The sequence below is a fragment of the Ambystoma mexicanum genome, chromosome 3p, assembly GCF_040938575.1.
Source record: "Ambystoma mexicanum isolate Mex_15411 chromosome 3p, UKY_AmexF1_1, whole genome shotgun sequence".
NCBI lineage: Eukaryota > Metazoa > Chordata > Amphibia > Caudata > Ambystomatidae > Ambystoma > Ambystoma mexicanum.
In genome coordinates this window covers 699,083,430-699,099,967 of record NC_090925.1, presented here as the reverse complement: position 1 = coordinate 699,099,967, position 16,538 = coordinate 699,083,430, and the positions used below count along the sequence as shown (strand labels likewise).

At 44.9% G+C, this 16,538-nt stretch overlaps 1 protein-coding gene across 1 annotated transcript in view; it reads right to left on the bottom strand.

Annotated features, from left to right (window-relative positions):
* Positions 1–16,538, bottom strand: part of FAM193B (family with sequence similarity 193 member B) — a 734,659-nt gene that overhangs the window by 283,831 nt on the left and 434,290 nt on the right. Inside the window, exon 8 of the mRNA XM_069651510.1 lies at positions 3,375–4,353. Coding sequence (XP_069507611.1) covers positions 3,375–4,353 — 979 coding nt within the window. The remainder of the gene's footprint in view (positions 1–3,374; positions 4,354–16,538) is intronic.

Here is a 16,538-nt window from a genome sequence, read left to right as displayed (position 1 = left end):
ACTAGATCAGGTCCGTTCACAGCTGGGCAGCCTCTGCTTAATAGGCATCTCCTATTTTTATACTTGTATATATTCACATGTTTTTATGTACAATTAGCAGCATTTTAGAAGAGCCGCACACTAATTGAGTCCATTTGGTATGTTCCCTCCTCTAGGGAGACCCGGTCTTGGCTCAAGATAAAGGCTTACAGACCAACTTGCCAAAACGTCACAGGACGGAACACCTTGGGTGTTTGAGCAGTCCCCTGTTAAAAGGAACTTTAATTGACTTACATCGAGACGTTGACCAGGTCGCCCCGTTGCCTGGCTTTCCTGACCATTTAGTGGCATAAAGAGAAAAAGACATCAATGCAAGCTTTAAAAATATTTTCTTGCCATTGTAATGATTGTCACATTGAATGTAATGTATATGCGGCTTTGGGTATAAGCATGTGTACTGAAATTGGTTACACTTTTCTATATGCATTTTTATACGTTTGTTCTTTTCACTAGTTTTGCACACTTCTGCACTGAAGAGGTTTTGTATATAAAAAAAGATAAGAAAAATATATTGAGAAAAAAGCCTCAAAAAAATATATTCTTCGAATGAATACTGCATCATTTCACAAGCTAAATAATTCAAAGATAATTGAGATTAGTGTTTTTTGCTCCTCTCTCTCAATTTATGAACTGTTGGTACAGAGTAGTTCCTGTAAAAATAAAAGGCATGACAAAATAAGTATTTACAGTAAATGTTTGTAAAAATCCAATTGTATGTGGTGGGACACCACCCTCTTTTTCAAATGCAGATGACAGTCACCTGTTCTCTCATCTCGGATTGTCTGCTATCCAGGAGTGGTGTGCCAACAATAATCTCTGCCTTAAGGCCAGTAAGACAGATTCTCCTCATCGGCACACCCGCTCCCTCCTTTCCGGTCACTCTCTGGCCGGCCTCTCTTGGCCCTCTTCCTGCTACCACCTGTGAAGCTAAAAACCGCAGGGTCATCTTCAACCCCACACTCTCCTCACATCTCTGAACATCTCCAAGAAGTCACTAACAGCTGCACCTCCGCAGAGGTATTCTTCCTATCCTCTCCTTCCCCCAGAAGCTCACTGTCTCCAGAACTCTGGTTCTCTCTAGGCTGGACTAGAGCAACATCCTCTTTCTAAATCTGCCTGCCTCTACTCTCCGCCCTCTGCAACCCATCCAGAACAGGACTGCGAGACGTGTCCTTGGCCTCAAGCCCAGGGATCGTATTTCTCCAGGACTGAAATCTATTCACTGGCTCCAAGTGGCTGTGAGGATTAAGTTCAAAACCCTCTGCATTGTCCACAATGCCTTCTGGGGCCTGGTGCCTCAATACCTTCAACTTTCTTCCTTCGAGCTCTTCACTCATCCGCCTCCAACTCCCTCAGGGTTCAATCGTTTCTCCAAACGACCAGTTGGTGGTAGATATCTTTCTTTGGCTGGGGGCTCCCGCTGACAGTCTCCCAGCCGCTCTGTAAATTGAGGAGAACCATCGACTGTTCTAATGTTTCGGAAGCAGCTCAAGCCTTCCTCTTTGCTTCTGCTTTCTCGCCCCCTCTCCCCTGCAGAATTCCTGGCTGTATCAGAAACTGCACTGGTCACCCTGCCCAGGTCCCCTCCCCACCAGTTGCACACCTGCACCGCCTCCCTGGCAACCCTTGCACTCTGGGGCTGTTTTCTGTATCCCTACAGCCCCCTACCAGCACTTGACACTTGATGTCTGCATTTACCCTTGCACCTGCCACCAGCTGGCTGCACTTTATTTTTCTTATTGTTTTTATTTACTCTTTAGCCTAAGTACTGCACTTCCCCTCCTCCTTCCCCCTCACACGTTTCCCCTCCCCCTGCACGATCTCAATGTCACCTGGCCTAGTAAGATCATCGTCCGTCTTCCCTCTGTTCCCCTCCCTTGCATTGTCGCGCCTTGAAACACTTGGTTATAGGCGTGTTATAAGTGTCTTGTCATATCTTTGTCCTCCTTTGCCCCCTCAGCAGGGTCAGTACAACCACAAGATTGTTTGTGGGAAAACCTAGGGTCACACGCTGTAGCAAGAGCCCCTAAATGAGGCTCATCGACCTTGCTGGTTTGAATTATAGCCCCTGTATGGGGATCCTCAGGATTAACAACGGTATCTTTAGTCACTGTACAGGAAACCTCGAGACTAGGCTTGGTACGTTTAGTCCCAGACTTGGAAACCTCAGGAATAAACCCAGTCGAAACAGCCCCAGAAACGTTGGGCTTAGTCTTAGCCCCCAGAGGAGGAACCTCAGAGGAGCATTTAATCTCGACAGCCTCTTGACAGGGGGACTCAGAAAATTCTGGAATCCAGGTTAAATATTTTTTGGGACACCTCAGGGAGAACCCTGGTACCATAGTCACTTGGAACCCTCCCGGAACCATAAAACCCCAGGAATGAGTTCCCTGGCCGGGGTGCCCTAAAAAAAACTTCCGGGATGCTTCCTTTTTTCATCAATGAACTGCTTTAAATGGGGAGGTGGTAGCCAGTGGAACACCTCCTCCCACCTGATGAGCCTACGCTGGAGTGCTCAGACGGGGTGAGTCGCAGTAGAAACAAGCGACCCACCGATGTTCCTGTTCCGGCCCCAAGCATTCCAGACAGAGTGCATGGGGTTCTGCCCTCGCAAAATGCTGTTTGCACTTAGAACAGGACACAAATCCCAGACTCTTTGGCATAGAAGGAGGAAAGAAAACCATGGAACCGGAGCAGGAAGATGGACAAGTGGGGAAGAAACCCCACAAAATTCACTACAATGCAAGTGTGTCTGACTGTGTGGAGAAAAGGACTGAAGGGCGATGCGCAAGGTGTAGCTCAGGAAAACGTAGCTACAGTCACATGCGGTGGCACAGCGTAAAAATAAAAGGACAAAAGTTATTTGTTATGCTTCAAAAGTGTTCCGGTCCTGTCCCGATGGACAGAATGTCCCAAACGTATGGAGGAAAGGGGACGGGACGTAGGAGTAAATGCAATACAAACAGAATAGAACTCTGGATGGGATTCTAGGTTTGTCAAATACGCTGAAAACTTGAATGGTGTACCAATGCTGCTCTCAAAGAACTAAATAAGGGATGCACTTCACTTGTATTAAGAATACAAATGAATAAAGACATAATGCATCAGTTTCCCCAGGCACTACATAATACATTTATGCAAACAAATAAGCCACGTGCACAAAAAACAAAAAGAACAGTAATCTAGTGACATGACTTAACTACTAGTTCAAAACTCAAGTGTCTCCCACACTGCCAATAACAGCACACTGCTCCCATCACATCAAAAAGCTTGATTTGATAATAGCAAACAGCAACTCAACCCCAAAGAGCATTAGGAGATCCCTCTGCACTCACCGACAGAGCCATGGCCTTTACCAGCCCGGTTCTTGCTCTTCCGACTCTTGCCCCTGGGCTGTGGGGATCCTGCTTGGGCTACACATGTGTTCTGAGACAACTTCTCATTGGGAGACTCGGACTTGGAAAGCTCAGTGTGTGGTGTTTTAGAGTCTATGCTCTTCTCCATTTCCCACCTGGAGCAGTCGCTCAAAGTCTGCACTCGCCCACTGGTCCTAGTCTCTACCACTTTTTCTACATGTTCATGTCCGAGGTGTACCAACTGGGCTGATAAAATCTTTGAGGACTGCTTGTTGCTAAGCATTGCATTCTCGGCTCGGGCCACCTCATTAAGTAGTTTATTGGTCTCATTCTTCCTAGATGAGCAGCTTTGCTTCTTGTTCTTCTTGGGCCGCAGCACTGGTGGCGCAGGCTCTTGCGGATCTAGAACCACTGCTGGCACAGAAGAGACTTCCTGTGACTGGACACTGTCTGTACCCTGTTGGGACTGCACCCAGATCATCCTGGAAAGGTTAGGTACTGCACTCAGTCTCTTAACCATTCCGTTCTCAGTCTCTGGCAGGGATGTGCCACCAGTGCGCTCTGCACAAGGCTCTGGCACCACTTCCTCTTTTTGTGCCACATGCTTCTGAGAAGATCCAAGTGTTAGAGGTGATAAGTCTAGGTCTATTTCAGAGAGGTCGGAGCAGCCGTTAATGTGGGACAACATGTTTTTCTGCTCCAGCACAGCGGCCTTCTTGGGGAAGTCATTCACATCCAAGTTCAGGTCATACACACTGAAGCTGGCCCTGATTGAATCCTTGATTGTGTTCTTGATCTCCTCAAGCCGGCTGGTCAGGAAGCTGTTAACCCTGTCCAGCTCCAGCTGGGGCCATTGAAGAAGTTTCTCCTCATCCTGCGATTCCATGTCCTGTCCCACTGGGGGGCTACGCTCCGACCGACGTTGTGCATCTGCCTCCAGCTGAGCCTTCTCCTTCTCCTACACAAGGGAGGTACGGAAGGGGGGGGGGGGGGGGGGGGGGGAAATAAAATAAAAATCTGACTATCAAACGGTATCATTACCTCATCCTAAAGAGCAATACAGTCAACACGTTAATTGCTTAAGCCTCCACAACAACTTAAAGGCCCACAGAACCATGACAAAATTGTCCATGAAACAATAATTTGATTAGGAACCTCTTCATATCAAGCCAATACTGAGTACCTACTTCAAGATGCATAGTCCAGCTTCCGTCTGAGAAAGGGATTTTACTTAAGCGCCTCTGTACAAAAGCCCATGAACACATTGCATAAATATTTATGTGAGGACAGTCGCATTACAGCACAAATGAAGAGCAGAGCTAGTTTCCCAGTCAGTGCTTTTGAGGACACCACATTTTCTTCTTTGCATGTCCAATCAGACTTTTAAATGCACAATTAAGTATACAGATGACTACAGATTGGGCCACCAAACTAATCTTACCTGTACTTGAATGACCCTACATAATTCAGAGATGGCATTTTCTCCTACTCCTTCAAGGGTATTTTAGAGGTCCATTAAATCAAATCTTCGTCCCCACACATGAAAGAATCGGTGAAAGCCCTACCCATTCATTGTAATGAAAATTAGAAAGCAGAAGGGACCTCTGTGTAAGGATGCAGAGTACAGGGCAAGCAGAAGGCAATATTTGAAGTACAGATGCAGACAGGAGTACAGACATTGGTCAATTATAAGTGACCCCCCCCTCTATGGAAACACTCAAATGCTGCTTCTATAATTTTTGGTGACATAGTTAAAGTTTTGTGAGCTCTCCTGCTAGCCTCAGAAAATTGCAAGATTACAGGAAACACATCCTCTTGCCTCACACAACCAACAACTAAAATGCCAGCACTCTAGCACTTAGCAATGGTAAAAAGATGAAGGTGCAGCAAGGCACCGTGGAACACGCTCAGGGAAAGGTATAGTGAAAGAATTCCCCAAGGAAGTACTGGAAATGAGACTGGGTAGTGTGTTAAGTCAGATAGGAAGCAAACTAGACTATTAGGTTTAAGTCTCAGTTTTATTAAACTTAAAGAAAAATCCTCACCTGGCCCCATCACTATGGTGGAAGGTCCCCATTCTACAAAACAAAGTTAAAATAGTGCTCATCAGGTTGAGACAGACAACTAGCCTTTTGTCCAAATCTCTCCTTATCTAAATGGCTCTATGACTAAATAGCAGAAAGACAAACTTGGCCTTGAAGTTGTTTCCCCCTTCTTTATTGACTTCTGCTGGTTGGTGTGTGCCTTCGTCCCCAAAAGTGTCTCCAAGTCTCACCTGAACTCAAAGTTGTCGTCTTTGGGAAACGGTGGAAACTACAATAGTGTGTTCTTGTAGTTTCCCTTCAAAATCCGTAATAAAAGAATGCTCCTGTTGGCCCATTAAGTTTCAGCCTTCTTGTACAGTCCCAACCAAAGAACAAGTTACTTAGCTGTAACTATTGTTCCCCAGCATGGGTCTGGCAGGGATTCACATGCTCATGAATATTCCCCGTCAGGCCAGGAAACCTTGGTAAATTTTTTTTTTTTTTTTAAAACGCTTTCACATACAAACTGTCTTTCTCCTTTCATCCAATCACTGCACTCTGGGTCATACTGCCCCCGGCCAATGACTGCCCCCGGCCAATGACTGCCCTCTCCATAAGCCCCTCCTCTGGCAGCCACCTTCAGATTTGGTAGCATGTAAAGTTGCAGTATGACCAAGAAGAGCCGCAGAGGTGCAGGAGGGCGGGCTTGCATGTGAATCCATGCCAGACCCATGCTGGAGAATAGTTACAGGCAAGTAACTTGTTCCTTCTCCAGCGTGCGGTCTGGCATGGATTCACATGCTCATGAATAAAGGATACATAGCAGTAGAACATTACACAGCAGTGGGAGGTGGCAAGGCTCAATAGAAGCAAATACCTCTTGAACATGCTCCCCTTCAAGCGAACAGGTTGTGTAGCACTGCTTGGCCGACCCTGGACTCCTCTATGGAATCCCCGTTGATGCAGTAGAATCTTGTGAAAGGTGTGTGTGGATGTCCAGCAGGGGTACACCAGACAAGAACGCTGTCGTCGCAGCGATCACTCTGGTGGAATGGGCTCTCGTTCAGGATGCGGTCGGTACGCCAACCAAAAGGCATGTGTGATGCATCCGGAGAGCCACCGGCAGCAGTGATGACCACAGGAAAAGCAGTCTTCCACAAAAGGAACTTGAGAGGCCTGATGCAGAGGCTCGAAGGGAGCCCCCATGAGCTTCGTCAGCACCACGTTGAGTTCCCACGCTGGGACAGAGGCCTTCACCGGCAGGAACTATCGAAACAGTTCTTTGAGAAACTCCTTGACTAGACGGTGAGACCAAAGAGAAGACCGTCCTGGAGAGTTGGTGCAGCGGGAGATAGCTACAAGATGCACCCTGATAGAGGCGTGCGCCAGCCCCGCCTTGGCCAAGGACAACAAGTACGGAAGAATCTGTGGAGCAGAGACCCTCTGAGAATTGACATTTACCATCTGGCACCACGTTGCGAAATGCTTCCACTTTGTAGAGTCGATGACGTTCTGGCTCCAGCAGCTCGTACCCTCCGAACTCTAAGGCTGCAGGAGCCAAGCCTGCAGGTTTAGTGATCCTGGGGCGTGATTTAGTAGGATTGCGCAGATCCGAGACCACCGGCAGCTTGATATGGGGTGACGCAACATGCTGAGAAGATCCAGGTACCAAATCTGCCTCGGCCACACTGGGGATCATCCTGCATCAGCACTGTTTCAGTTGACTGACGACTCGCAGCAGGAGAGGCAGCGTTGCCGGGAGGGGGCAAGGACGTGTACAGAAACAGGCCTTCCCACAGGAAGGAAAATGCATCCCCCATGCTCCTGGCATTTGGAATCCGTCGCAAACAGATCGATATGGGGTCTGCCCCATTTGAGGAAGGGGCTGTCCACTTGATCCTGTCGGAATTCACTCTTGTGGCAAGAGCGCAGCTCCCTGCTGAGAGTCGGCGATTGTGTTCTAGACTCCCTCCAGGTGAAAGGAATGAGGAACATCTCTTGGGCACCTCTCGGGAGAGCCCCGGGGATCTGGTACCCCCTTGCTTGCTGATGTAGAGCATTGTGGTGGTATTGTCTGTGAAGACCCTCACCAACTTGCCCTTGAGGGACAGAAGGAACTACCCGAGGGCCCAGAACACTGCCCGCAGCTCCAGGACATTAATGTGGAGATCCCTCTCCTCTGGTAGCCACAGGCCTCTGGCGTGGAGACGTCCGGTGTGGGCTCCACAGCCCCCCACGGAAGCATCCATGGTGACCGTCTCTTGGTATGGAGGGGCTCTGGAAATGCATGCCCCCGGCAATGTTGGAGCTCACGTCCGCCACCTTATCGCTCAACAGAACTCCTTGTTGAGAACAATCTTGTCTGTGAAGCTTCCGACACTTGGATCCATCGAGCGTCCAGGAATTCCTGAAGGGGTCGCATCCACAACCTGCAGAGTGGGTTCATGTAAATGCACAACGACATGCAGAGCAGCAACTTTGTCAACACCATGACCGCCTTCAGTGCCAACAACAGTTGAACCTTGCCCAGCATGGTTGCTATCCTCTCTTCAGAGGGGGGCCGCCAGGCAGGAGACTTGAGCCTGGCCCCCAGGAATAGAGCATTCTGCGACAGTATCAAGCAGGATTTTGGATAGTTGAAGGAGAACCCCAGATCCTTCAGAAACCGGACGGTCCTTTCTGTGTGTTCGAAGGCTATTTCCCTAGACTTGGTGCGGATGAGCCAGTCGTCAAGGTACGGGTGGGTACACAAGTATCCCTTTTAGATGCAGATGGGCCGCCACTGTCGCCAGGCACTTCGTGAACACCATGGGTGCAGACTTCAGTCTGAAGGGAAGGGCCTTTAACTGGTAGTGCCTTCCATGTACCACAAAGCGCAATAACTTCCGATGCTTCTTGTGAATGGTCACATGGAAGTATGTGTCATCCAGATCCAGCGACAAGGAGTTTGGATCTAGGGCATGTTTTAGTTTCTTCAGTGAGCCAACATTCGACCGTTATTCACCCAACCGTTGGTTTGGTTCAGATCTCGACTCATACGTTGGTGTAATCCTATCTTGATGTGTCGTAGTGTTACAATGAAATGTCACCTTTTTCTTCTCTGCAGGTGTTTTTGTAAAGGAATCCTGCTCCCGTTTCCATTTTAGATATTCATCTACTGATCTCTGTATTGTCACCCTGATTTCTCATGTCTAGAGGGAGATCGTTGGATGCAACGCCACTGGGGTCAACAATGTCTAACCATGTATTACTCGGTGTGCAGGTAGAAGGAGCTATACTGGACACTGGGGTGAGTCGTATCTCTGTGGTTGTAATATTAGTTGTCGCTCTTTGTGATTGTTCATCTGCCCCTTTTCTATCAAGCAGGGAAACCAAATCATTTAACAGGAAATGGTCCTCAGGTTGTGCTGCATTCACCGTTTCACTAGCTGTCTGTGCCACCTTAGATTATTGTATTTGGCTCATCGACAGCCCCCAGCTTAGGTCCACTTTGAGGGAATTTGATGCGCTTTACAAATGGTTTAGTCAGGGACTGCGTTATACGGGAAGTCATCGGTACAGACTTTTTTGTGCGAGTCTGTACATCAAACATATTGTAAACCACAGTCTCAGTATCCCGTTTACTAGTATCTGGTTTTTCCTCATCAGCCTTCGTGAATGGGAGTGTATTTTATTGAACTGTTACTAGAAGTAATATGGTCAGCTTTGTCTGTAAATGTGCCTGAACATATAATAGTGGCAAACGCAGGCAAAACAGGAATCGGATTTCCAACCTCATCTTCCCCTCCTACATCTAGTGCCGCCTGAAGTGGATCTCTGCATTTTACCCCCCGCGTGAGTTTGGTTGCTTCGTTATCACCCATCTGATTACCTATACATCTAGTGATTTCGTCCAGATTTTGTGCAATTAACCAACTGTTCGGCTTGGAGCGTTATCTTTGCATCCAAGGACTCAAACAGTTTAAAGGGATACATAATCGATGTATTTATGGCATCGAGTGTTATTTCTACCAGAGATGCATGCATACTATGACCAATGTCATTACCATCCAAGTTTTTTAAATTCATGGATACTTTCTTGTAAGGTGCACACAGTGTCAGGTAAGCAAAGAAAGACGTTAGGTCTTTAGAACCCTGTGTATGGTGATCAAACAAACTTGGTGAGCCATATAGACTGCCATCATTACCCTTGGTTCTGTCGTTTGCGATTGGTGATTAAATCACTGTCCAACCATCTTCAAATGCAATGGCACCGATATTGAAATTATCTTTATTCGTATCTTTCAGGTTTGAGGGCGCCAACATCTTATTATTGTCCATTCCGCCACCCACCTTGTGTATTAACCGCTCTGGGTCTATTGTACCCACATGAGTTGGATTTTGCATAGTTAGATTGATTAGCGGGCCCAAGTCAACCCCTTCAGTCCCCTGTTGGGTTACACATCTCATTAACAATGATAGTATCTGAAATAGAAATATTTACACCCTCACCTATTACACATGGTTTGGGCTTTTCCAAATTCAGGTTGTCAGAAAGCCCTGGATGGTTTTCAACACATGTAGAAGTTAACATGTCCGGTTCGCATCTTGGAATTCCAAACCCTCGTATGTCCCCGGCGGAGTTGTGTCTTTCAGGTGTCAGAATCGATTGCCCTCCTAGTTTTTTTTTTTTTAGAGCGCTATTTGGTGAGGATTTATGTGTTATGGCCTTAAGGTGCACAGACGCTCTTGTCACAACTATGTTGGCCGGCATTCCGGATTTAAGCGTGTAAGTTATGCCTTCCATTACGCACAATGTTCTACAAATAAGGGAGTAACACACGCAAAGGCGCCCTTTCACACTGTAGCGCTGTAACCGCTCTAACAGCGGTAACAGCAAACTTCACCAGTGAACTTACAAAGCGGGCACGCAAAGTGCGTGTATAGCTGGTAAGTAGGTTCCTGGGAGTTTAGGGTGGGGCTTAGAATGGCAAAAACACGTATTAGAAACAGTCTATGGCCGAGTCTGTAGTTGCTTAAGCACAATCCTTCCAGTCACTTAAGATCAGAGAGGCTTTCCAAAGTTTCTCACTTGTTAGCAAGGTTGCAGTCCAATCGTCAGCAAATGCACTCCGTCAGCATGAAGGAGCGTCTCGCAGCGGTAACAGCAAACTTCACCAGCGAACTTACAAAGCGCATGCATAGCTGGTAAGTAGGTTCCTGGGAGTTTAGGGCTTAGCCACAGCACGGCTTGTTAGCAAAGTTGCAGTCCAATTGTCAGCAAACGCACTACGGTCAGCATGAAGCACTGCCTCGCAGTGGCAACAGCAAACTTCACCAGCGAACTTACAAAGCGACGACAAGAAGTCTCATTCCTCCACTTGGCCGAGCACATGCTGCAACGTGACTATCCTGAATTTTTGGGACTTGTGGTATTTGTTAAGGCACTGCAGGGCTAGAATGGGCCACCAGCCCCCAGTCGTAGACGTATCTGGAGTAGACTCCGGAGCCCCGGAACACTTTCTGACCCACGCTGTCCAGGGGAACGGAGGTTGAAGATGAGGGATTAGAAGACTTCCTTGCAGTCGCCGAGACCACCAAGCCTGGGGAGGGCTGCGACGGTTTGCACTTGGGTGCAGACTCCGGCACTTCTTTTTCAGCCCGAGGCCATGTTTCTCATCAACACCAGGCCCTCATGCCAAACGTCATCCAGGAAAGGAACTGCTAGAATGGTCTTCCTCTCGCCCCTCCCCCCCGCTCCCCACCCCCTGCCTTTCCGCTGTAGTCCTCAGCGTTCCAGTAGTCGTTCCTCATGTCCTCCGGGCCTGTGTGAACAGACCAGGTCCTCCTCGTCCGAGGAAGAAATATACGTGCCCTGGAGCATGGTTCAGTCCTCTGCCCCCCCTCCCCAAATCTCCCTTTTTAGCGTCCTTCGGGGGGTCAGTCTCTGGCTTAGGGATGGCATCCTCTTCTCCGGTGTTTACTCCCCAGCATGGCCGAGACCTCCCACCTTAGGAGGGCCACTCTGAGCACCGTCTGGGTTTCCTGGACCGGGCAGCCCTTTTTGCCTTCAAGATGGCGGCCGCCACCAGCTCGATCGTCAAGGATGACTTCACCTAGACCACCTGGCCTTTCAGGGGCAGGTCGGACACTTTAATTTTTTATTGTTTTTCGATACAAAAGATCTTTACAACAGTCTTTAAAAATGTTTATACAGTGACATTAATTACTTTTAAAAACATACCAACTAAAATAAAAAACTAATACATGCAAAGGAAAACTACCAGAGCAGTAATAATTTACACATCACTCCTTGCAATCATAGTACTATCAGAAGCATGATTTGCCACATCACAGCACATTAGCACCTATTCCGATATGATATGGAATGCTATGAATGAATTACACTCAATTCCTCAATCTGGGTAAGGAGTAATTCTTATACTTTCATTCTTTTGCTTAATACATTATCTCATCCGCCGATCCCACTAGGCAGACTTTCTTACAACTTAGGTTTGTTTCAATGACATCTAATAAATGGACCAAATCAATGATCAAAGGAATTCTAAACCCCCACATACATTGTATCCAGAACAATTCACATTTATAACAGTTGTTTCATTTAGGTATTTCGTCAAGTTACTTTGCCGTTCTTTTGCGAAAAAAACACACTATAACAAGATGTTTTAATGTTTCTTTTTGTAGATTTTTACAGAATCTACATCCATCTCCTGCTAAAGGTAAACTATTAGGCCATTTCTTGATGCGCTCTAGTGTTGGAAAGAGGTTGAATTTAAACCTCATAAAGGGTGCAAATGTTATAGCCGGGACACTGTAATATATGGCAATAAGGGTATCTATCTGTGACGAAATTTTGCATACCCTTTTAATGAGGTATATGACCCAATTTTTTCCGAATTCACTGCCCAGTCATATTGCATTAACTTCAACTTGACGACTTGAGGACGATTGTCACTGTCTATTGCTAACAATTCTAGCTTTTCTTCACAACTTTTTCCTGCCTCAACCACCGATGTTGGAACACCTTCTTTAACATGTTTCCAAAATCTTCATAAATGGAATTTAGCACTGGATCGGACGTTTTTGCATGGGACGAGAGCTTAAGCCATAGATATTTAGTGGCCAAGGATGTAAGTCCCAATTCATGTAGGATGACGGAATTAGGAAGCAATGTAGGTAAATGTAGTACTTTCTTCCATACTTTACCTTGGATTTTATTAAGCATGTGACCTATTTCCAAGAAGCACCGGTCTAATCCATATATAATGATTGCTTCTACTTTGAGTGTATAAGTCAAAGGCATCAAAGAGAAATGGCAAACTTTTGAGTAATTAGTTTCATTTGGGCAATCAGAGGCATAACTATGGTAGAGATTTCTACCTGCCATTTATCGATCGAATCAGAGTTATTCAAATTATACCCCAAATAAATCATACCCAAAGCACGTGGAATCGGCAATCCATTGATATCTAACCTCTCTCTTATTTGTGAACACCAAGATATGTGATTTCTTTGGGTTTAGCTGCAAATTGCGATTCTCACAAAATTCTACTAGGCGTTCTAGTTTATTTTGGAGCCCAAAAGGCGCAAGATCAAATAATATCAAATCATCCATGAAGGCCACCCAGTCCAGTCGGAGATCGCCCAGTTTGGTCAACTTGTAAATCTTTTGTGATTAAAGTGTAGCGATCTCAGATAAATACAGGTTAAACAATGTGGCTGCAAGATTACAGCCTTGCTTTACTCATAGGTGGAAATAGGAGGTGTTAAAGAGCCTACCTTGTCGATCTTAATCCTATAATTTGTGTTGGTATGTAGCATTATAATCATTGCTATAAGATACGGTGGAATTAGAAGATCTTGCATCCTTTGCCATAGTAACTGTCTGATTACAGAATCAAATGCCCCAGATATGTCCACTAGAGCTATGTATGTAGGTCCATGTCCTTTCGTCCTAGTGGATTTTAATAGATTTGCCAACAGGGTTGCATTCAATTGTGTGCCCATTCCTTTACGGAAGCCAGTTTGATACCGTGAGATGATTGTGTTTTGTGATGAAGGCATTTCGATCTTTTAATATTAAACCAGCAAAAATCTTTGCTGAGACATCAATTAACGCTATGGGTCTAAAGTTGGTGTGGTCGTTCAGAGGACCCTTTTTGTGTAATGGTATTACAATCGCGGTTACCCACGACTGGGGCACTTAATTAGAATGGAATACACATTCCAACCGCCTTAATATGATTTTTGCCCATAGCAACGGGTCATCTTTTATGACACAGTGGAATGCCATCTGGCCCAGCAGCCTTAGAGGGTTTTAATTTCGCTATTATGAGAATGTCACTCAAGTCCCAGGGACATTTCACTGGAAGCCTAGTAACCATATCCAAGGTTTGTAATCCACTGAATTTCTGTGGCAAAGCATACTTGTTCTTATAAAATTCACTCCAGGCTTCGGCGCTTACTGCAGAGCATAAAGCCGGCTTTCCTTTTAAAAGAGGATCTTTCAGTATTAACCAAATTTCTCTGGAGTTTTTTTGGATTAAATTCAGGATCATTTTTTGATTAGTTTTGATAAATTTACCAATCTTCATTTGTTTATCATTTTTGTAGCTTGTAAGAATTTTTTTTTTCTGAATCGCATAACCACATGTCTCAGATGATTTGAGCAGATTACGAATTTCATTATTTTTTTGTTTTTTCCTCAATGCAATTGCCACATTATAACTGGTCTTATAGTTATTCTGCTTAACCATTAGACGTTGCTTTGCCAAGTTATCAATATGACCACGTATCATGCACTCATTCTTCTTTTCCCAGGCAGTAAGGGCGGCCCTAGACATCATTTCTGCATTTATCTATTGACCAAATAATTTAGTTGCCTGTATAAGTTGGTATTCCACCTGATGGAAAGTGCTTTTCGGTCCATCTCCATCAAAGACAATGCCGGCATGGCTTCATACATCGGTAAGGTACAAGACAACTGACACTCCAATATGCAGTGATCACTTAGGTGTGATTGTATAATATTGCAGCTTGTTGTAGATGCAACTAATGGCTCCGAGATCACCAGATAGTCAATCGTTGAAAATTTCATCCCACGAGACCAAGTGTATGTATGATCTTTTCGCACGAAAAGTACTACATGCATATCCCATTCATTAAAGATGGTGATCCATAATTGCCACCTTACAAAGGCTGATATTTTGTATAGGTTGGTCACTGTGTCCGTCCCCACCAGTTTTGTGTTCAGATTCGAATTAAAATCTCCACCCATAATGATTTGTGCATTTGGAGGGTCTATTGCAACATGTAGGAATACAGAGTTCACTTTTTCAATGATCATCTCTACAGATATCATTGGATTCCAATACATTGCAATTAATATCATGTGAGAATGCAATCAAGCTTTTGTTATCACTTCTACAACTAATATATCTGAGGCAGAATAAACTTGACACACCTTAACAAAATAAAAATCTCACAAAAAATGGCAAGACCACCAGATGGACGCCCTTGTGTACTTCTTATCGCATAAGCACAAAAGGCCACATAGCCTTCTATATAAATATCTTGGGTTGCCATGGTTTCCTGTAATATAATTATTGCTGGTAATTGGGCAAGTGAAGTATTTTGAAACCATTGCTCAAGGTTGTTAAATCCACTGCAGTTCCAAGAGTTTATAACCACTACATTATTTTATTGTTTTTCTTTAGCTGGAGTATCACCAATTAGTGTTTTCATGAGTGGTTCAAGCCATGCCAGGCTTGTGGCAATTTGCGCAACTGTTTCAGATTGTATTCTGATTTTTTCTTGCAAAGATGCAAATTGAGTAGCACGATCTTCTGACATTATTATTTTGTGGTACTGAGGGCTGATATTCCACAAAATGAGTAGCATTTTCCAACAAGTTCTACATAGATAATTCATAACCGAGCAATTGAAAATCTTTTACGTGTTGCCATATTAAAGTAGCAATAATAGTGTTTTGATATTTACATAGCATCCGACCATTGGACACATACGGTAAGCGAATCCAGTCAATGTCGTTAGAGACTAAATTGCGCAATGCTGGTATTTGATGGAACACTCATCAGCGATGCTCGATTTAGATTGGGTTTGTCTACTTTCGTTGGATCCAAAGTCCAACCCATTACCAATTTCATTTCAGGTCCCAAAGCATTGTAATATGTCCATCTATCAGCTCCCTCTCCATCCAAAGACGAAGTGGGTGCCATAGACTGCCATTTTTGCTGTTCCTCTGAGACCCCCTGCATAGCCTGCGAGTTAACAATCTCAGCCTCCTGAATACATGCAAAATCGTTCTCATCCTGGCTTGCTTGTTTGGGAATACTTCTATTCATGGATGTGTTCGGGACACATGGATTAGCGAGCGGGTCCGCCACATTTTGTGGATTTTGGGCTAAAGAAGTTATTTTTTTATCCATTTTTTTCAAAAAAGCGCTGTAACTGCGTTTGTATGAGAATGGGGGGTCGATAACACATTATCCTCTTTTACAGTTTCCGCATTTTGTTTCATAGCCCCATCTTCAAGAATTTTTTTTGTATTCTTCTCTACGCTTGATGGAACAATATTTATTGGCGTATCCTCAGTTATTCCCAGTACAGCTTGACTTTCAATGTTAAGTTGCGTTATGTCAAGGTTAATTTCATCCTTTAATGTGTTATTTTTTTTGTTGTTGCTTTTTTTCTGTCTGTTTCACCATCAACATTGACTTTTTATTTTTTTTCCTTTTTGCTTTGTGTTGTGTTAGACACTAATTGAGTCGAAGAATTTTGCGAAACAGCATTTTTTTTGCCTTTTCAAAGCTTTTGCATGTCATTTTTTAGCTTTACGAGACATGAAGGTACTCTGATTTCCATTGCCTGCCTCAGCTAAGATGTCAATACAAGCATGTCCCTTCTGGGGAAAATCTGTATTTAGATCAATCAGATCTGTAAGCGCAGATGGGCTATCAGGAGTAAGTTTTGATGGAAAGAGATTTGACTCTTCGTCTGTGGTGAAGACCTCAACCATCCTCTCTTCCGATATTACGTTTGCCACGAAAATTATCTTTTCTAGGGCCAATATTCTTTCGTGTTGGAGTTTAGCAATCTG